Source organism: Malus domestica, chromosome 17 (genome assembly GCF_042453785.1).
Source record: "Malus domestica chromosome 17, GDT2T_hap1".
Classification (NCBI taxonomy): domain Eukaryota; kingdom Viridiplantae; phylum Streptophyta; class Magnoliopsida; order Rosales; family Rosaceae; genus Malus; species Malus domestica.
The window spans coordinates 34533023-34539426 of NC_091677.1; the positions used below are offsets into that span (position 1 = coordinate 34533023).

A 6404-nucleotide genomic window follows, 5' to 3' on the forward strand; every position below is an offset into this window, starting at 1 on the left:
CCACTTCCTGAGTCTGCTCAACCACCGTAGCACGATATTGTCCGTTTTGGGCCACGACCATGCCCTCACGGTTTTGTTTCTGAGAACTCACAAGTAACTTCCCAGTGGGTCACCAATCATGGGAGTGTTTTAGCCACCTTCTCGCTTAACTTCAGAGTTCCGACAGAACCCAAAGCCAGTGAGCTCCCAAAAGGTATCGTGCTAGGTAGGGATGGAAATATCCATTTAAGGATCACTCCCCTGGGCGATGTGGGATGTCACAATCCACCCCCCTTAAGGGCCCGACGTCCTCGTCGGCACACTTCCGGCCATGGATGGCTTTGATACCATTTCTAGATTTATGCGTGTCATCCTTGCACATGGGCCATGCTAATCTTCTTAGTATCGTTCCAATTTTTATCGGATGTCTTTGTCACATCCCCGCCTAGGGTGGACCATTTCCCAGGCCTGCTCCATCACCGTAGCACGATATTGTCCGCTTTGGACCCCGACCACGCTTTCACGATTTTGTTTCTGGGAACTCACGAGCAACTTTCCAGTGGGTCACCCATCATGGGAGTGCTCTGGCCACCTTCTCGATTAACTTCAGAGTTCCGACGGAACCCGAAGCCAGTGAGCTCCCAAAATGCCTCGTGCTACGTAGGTATGAGAATATGCATTTAAGGATCATTCCCCTGGCGCGATGTGGGATGTCACAAGCGTCGTCACTGGTCCATTGAATGCTTGTTAGGTCTAGAGTTTATCTCTTTTGAAATCAATACACACAGTTTTAGTGGTGTCATTGATCTGTTAATGTCACATGTTCAAAACTACCACAACTATCCAATAAACGTTTGTCATATGTCGTCATCGGTTGCATGAGAATATGTCTCTTTAAACGTGACATTTCATTAATATCATCTAAATGTTGTGTTTAGAAAATTCATTTGATTTGGAGACTATTTTACATTCATATCTGTCAAACAAACCAATGATTATAGTAATTCATACGGGATGACTAAATAATCTTGAGATTGAATGAATTTTTCTAAGATGATAGTTATATGATAATAAAGAGAATGAACAACTATGATTATAATATTTCCAAACCTTTAAGGAAAGGGAACTTCATTTTTTTACTTCAAAATAATGGGATTAGTTATGGGGCTCACACCACATCGAACTTCATAATTATCTTTGCAAAAAATTAATTCAATTCGAAACTATTTGTCCATTTAATTATCATGAATTTTTTTAATATTTTTTAGAATATAATGTTTGTCAATTTATTTGAATTCAATTAAATGTCGCAAACATTTTTAATTTAGCTAGTGTTTTGTAAAGATGATTTATGAGGAGTACGAGGAAAGTAATTATCCTTACAAACTGGCGGATGAGGAAAGTTTTGCAAAGACCAATGCTGGATGGGCACTTAAAGGCAGTAGCCAGCCGGCCCATAATGTTTTACACAAATATCAAGGCTAAGTCATTGTCGACGTGTCGTGCAACAATCTCTTTAATCCCACCAATAACATTTCCATATAATTTTTTCTGACAAGCGACCAACAACGTAAATAAATAGATAAATAAATAAATAAATAGCAAAAGGAGGATACAAGGAGAAGACGGGAAGCGAGAGAATAATTATCTTTCCTGGAGTCGAGTCCTTGTTAACAAAGAAAGACTTGATAGGAAGATAGAAAGGGGGAGTGGAGGGAGGAAGATGGCTACCATAAGAATTCCGCAGGTGTATTTTGCTGCTGCGACTTGTCTGTTACTTTTAGGGGCCATCTCCAGCTTTCAACCACAGGTAAGTTGGTCTTGTCAATTAATCTCCTTTGATCTTATCCCCTGTTTGTTCTGTTTCCTTTCTTTGACTCATAATCAATTATATGAATATGGTGAGAATTGGAGTTTCAATTGTTGAAGCTAACGCCAGTCGTTGGTTGCTGGCCAAAAATCAAACTAACGTTTAACACTCTCCACAGTTGATTGCAGCCAAACCACTTTCCAAGACTAAGCTTCAATCTCCTATTCTTCAGGTTTTTCTCTTTTGCTTCCTCATCTATCAATGCTATGGATAATACAATACCTGTTTTTTTTTGGGGGTTGGGGGTGTTAGGCTAATAACTGAGACTTCCATTCCATTATTAATTTGTGATTCACCCCCAAACAGGACTCGATCATTAAACAGATAAATGAAAACCCCAAGGCTGGATGGGAAGCTGCCATGAATCCTCGATTCTCCAATTACACTGTGAGTCTTTCAACCCCAAGGATATTATTATGCTCACATTTAAACGAATTTCCTGCCCTCCTATTGCCTCACAGATGCATCTATTGCTTATTTTTGTATTACTACTAGGTCCCAAGATTTTTCCTTTTCTTTCCACAGGTTAGCCAGTTTATGCACCTCCTGGGAGTCAAACCAACACCCCAAAAGGACTTGCAGAGTTTTCCTATCAAAACTTATCCAAAATCTCTCAAGTTGCCAAATAATTTTGATGCCAGAACCGCTTGGCCTCAGTGTAACACCATTGGAAGAATATTAGGTCAGTTGGTGATTTCGTTTTATATGTTGTTATCCCGCTTTTTCTTTGATTTAAAAATTCAAAGGCAAAAGGTGCTGATGAATTCCCCTTTTTATGTCAAATGCTGGATCAATTTCTTTAATGAAGATCAGGTAATAATTTGTCCTACATCCCAATGATATATTGTCCAATAAATTGATGCCGAAAATTCAAGGGGAAAATTTGGTTTTCCTGGAAATATAGGGTCACTGTGGCTCTTGTTGGGCTTTTGCTGCTGTTGAAGCACTATCAGATCGTTTTTGTGTCCATTATGGCATGGTAAAAGCTGCACTCTTTCTCTTTTCCATTTCTAATTTACATTGACTTCTTTTGTATATTTTGTTCTCTTTTTTAATTTGCTTTATGCTTTATTGCAGAATATCTCTCTGTCTGTTAATGATCTCCTAGCGTGTTGTGGTTTCATGTGTGGAGCTGGTTGTAATGGGGGATATCCAATTTATGCTTGGCGGTACTTTATCCACCATGGTGTTGTCACTGAAGAGGTAGCAAATTCATGTACCAATCCTACCTCTCCAGTGGAATCTCAAAACGATAGTAGATAAACCTTACCTCTGTTCTTGCATCTGCCTATTATGCCATCATTTGTAGAACTATTGTCAGATACATAATGTTTTCAAGATCATAATCAGTACCAATCCTAACCTTCACATCAAATGCAAGTCTACCTTTGATATTGAAATGATATCTTAGTGCTCTCTTACCTTAGAACTCGAAGCCTTCTTGCAACATAAGAACCATTCCCAAACCTTGCTCCCAAGCTCAGTCTTCCTCCATTAGAATGACTGTCACTGCTTACTTTAGAATTAAAAGTTTTTCTTGCGATGTAGGTATAATTCTTAGCTCATCCTAATTCCTAAACAAGGAGGTCAGCATAACTGCAGAAAATAAGGGAGGTCATTGTGTTACCTAAAGACAATGGGTTCCTTTGTATTTCCAACCAATTCTCACCCAAAAGGGAAGTCCAACTCTCGCAACATAGGGACCATTCCTAACCCTTGCATTAAAAGCGTACTGTTCTTCCATTGTTAGAATGATTGTCAGTGCACGCGAATTGCAAGTCTTTCTTCTCACTTAGGAATAATTCCGTAGTTCATCCTAAACAGGGAAATCAATATAACAAAAAAAAAAAGAGGTCCCTGTGTTAGTCTCTCCATTTAATCTGCACCAGTCCCGTCTGATATAAAATTTAAGGGTTCTTTCTTTCATTAGGTTCATAAACAACTTTTTAATACTGCATGAAGTCCTGATTAGTGTTCCATCTGGCAGTGTGACCCATACTTTGATTCAACTGGCTGCTCGCACCCTGGTTGTGAGCCTGCTTATCCGACTCCAAAGTGCGTTAAAAAATGTGTAGATGGGAACCAGATCTGGAAGAATTCAAAGCGTTATAGTATCAGTGCGTATAGAATCAACTCTGATCCTCACAGTATCATGGCAGAGGTTTATAGGAATGGACCAGTTGAGGTTGCATTCACTGTTTACGAGGTAAGTTCTTGTTCCATAATTGAAAACAGCAATTTAGGTGTACAATGTTCTTAACACTTTCTGTCCTTTTCTCTTTTCCTTTTCCTCCCCATTTGTGATATTGGAAAAGAACTAAATATGATTATTTGCCTTCTTCATATGATTATCAGTCTTCACTGAGATTTCAACTCCTAATGCATTGATGGCCTGGCACTCCAAACTTGATATAATCTTATAACATTTTCAAGAACATTTTACGTCTCTTCACAACTATCATTCATATTAAAAGTGAAGGGGTTTTGGGGAGAAACTAGGGGGAGAGAGGGTGGCGCAGGGGGTGATAATACCTACAGAGTTGCAGCTTTTTTTCATTGAACACAACTGAGTAGTATGCATGAGCCGAGTGTGACACTGTAATGAACACAACTGAACTCATGGTCAGCTAAAAGTCAAGAAGATTAGAGAAAAAAAAAATATGGCATCATCACTTTGCATAAACAAATTATATCCCCATTTGAGCAGTCTTATCTTTGCTGTCAATTTGGTCATCAGACTTTATCCTAAACTTAATTCAGGATTAACCCTCATATACTATCTTGGATATGTGATCCTTGATTCTCCGGTGTCCTTGGTATTGTGGTTGCAGTGGGATAAGGAAATGGGATTGTGTTGGATAATTCCAAAGGATTCTTTCTCTTTTCAGTGAATCTTTTGCTATCTCTTGGAAGGGTAAGAAATCAAAGGTGATGTGGAGTTGTATGATTGCTCTGGTTTCATTTATTTGGATGGAAAGAACCGAAAGATTTTTGAAGATTATGGTGGCACTATGGAGTATAGTTAAGTTTGGTCGGCTCTTTGAGCTTCAGTTTCCCCCAATTCAAAAGGAATTGCATCTCCTTAATCTGCCTATTGGAAAGCTGCCATGTCCTAGTTCTGGTTAGGCCTTTTGTTCTTTTCAGTTGGGATGTTTTTGTCTCAGTTCTGCTTCATCTTTTTAGGGGTGGTCTGGCCACTGCCTTTTGTTCTTTTCCTCTCTTTATTCCTTAAGCTTTCTTTCCGAAGAAAACAAAAAGTGTGTTGGTTTTTCTGTTAAATGTCATGACATGTGAAATGCCAAGTTTATATACTAGGAACTTTGATGACCAGTTGCAAGAAATTGACATTTAAAGAACAAACAACGGGAATTGTTATTGACACTCCAAACTTTGTATATTTAGAAAGAAAAATACTCTTATGCGGAGTGCACAATTAGATTTTTGGAATGCCAATAATAGTTCGCTAAACTCAACGCAAATTTTGTTTTGTTTAAACTGTTTTACAGGACTTTGCACACTATAAATCAGGAGTTTACAAGCATGTTAAAGGTGATGTATTGGGAGGTCATGCTGTTAAGCTAATTGGATGGGGGACAACCAATGATGGAGAGGACTATTGGGTATGTCTATGCACTGGTATTTTCTGCAACCAGAATTTGTCTTCTAACACTAGTTGTTGACCGTGCACTCATGTGTTTCAGCTTCTGGCGAATCAGTGGAATAGAAGCTGGGGTGATGTATGTCTCAATTAAATTGTTTATTTGTTTTGAAACAACTATGGATAACAGTTATACGTGGCCTCTCAGATCCTAAAGCACAAACTAATTGTGTATGCGTAATTGCATATGGTGTGCAGGATGGCTACTTCAAGATCAGAAGAGGAACAAACGAGTGTGGAATTGAAGAAGACGTGGTTGCCGGTTTGCCTTCATCCAAAAATTTTATAAGCCAAGTTGCCAGTGTGGATGCTGTTGCGGCTGGTGTGTCAGTTTGATAGACATCATTCGGTATCTGGTGTAAACCAATTACAAATTGGTTTGTCACTTCCACTGTGTTATGCCACTGCTTTTCACGTTATAAATAAATAAAGTAAAAACATAAAGCGAGGGAGCGATAACACTTCTCAATCTCTCTCCCATGCGTACCTTTACATGATTTGTTGCATTCATAATATTTGTACGCTTGTTCTGCTCCCATTAGAAAGGGCGAATAAAAACTGAACGTAATTTACTTCCTCTGTTTGCTGGAGTAACCAATTGGTACTTGGTCTTTATTAACTTATTTCTAAGCAAAGATTAATTAACAAATTAGGTTATTTCTAAGCAAAGATAAATCTTTAAGTTCCTAAAACCAATTCAAAACAAATCGTAATACCAAATTAAATTGGAAAATTTATAGGAAAATTTAGTGCAGAAAGTTTGAAGAGGTGGGTTTTTGGAACCGATATCAACCTGCCACCATCAACTGAAATTTGGATTGGTTGCGCCGCGGTCACCGCTGTCGTGGCCACCACCTAAAACTACTACATCCACCCTTACACTATTGCCAACATCAC

At 38.7% G+C, this 6404-nt stretch overlaps 1 protein-coding gene and 1 non-coding gene across 2 annotated transcripts; one reads left to right on the forward strand and one right to left on the reverse strand.

Annotated features, from left to right (window-relative positions):
* Positions 1 to 314: 314 nt before the first annotated feature.
* On the reverse strand, positions 315 to 419 carry LOC114822808 (U6 spliceosomal RNA). Its single transcript, XR_003771001.1, has one exon. It is a non-coding gene; the product is annotated as a U6 spliceosomal RNA (small nuclear RNA).
* Positions 420 to 1478: 1059 nt separating this feature from the next.
* Positions 1479 to 6079, forward strand: LOC103405978 (cathepsin B-like protease 2). The gene is made up of 10 exons (XM_070817309.1): positions 1479 to 1789; positions 1968 to 2021; positions 2156 to 2236; positions 2375 to 2539; positions 2754 to 2828; positions 2927 to 3052; positions 3837 to 4055; positions 5356 to 5469; positions 5551 to 5586; positions 5706 to 6079. Exons 1-10 carry the CDS (start codon positions 1703 to 1705, stop codon positions 5841 to 5843), a joined length of 1095 nt encoding a protein of 364 aa, XP_070673410.1. The 5' UTR covers positions 1479 to 1702; the 3' UTR covers positions 5844 to 6079.
* Positions 6080 to 6404: the final 325 nt, after the last annotated feature.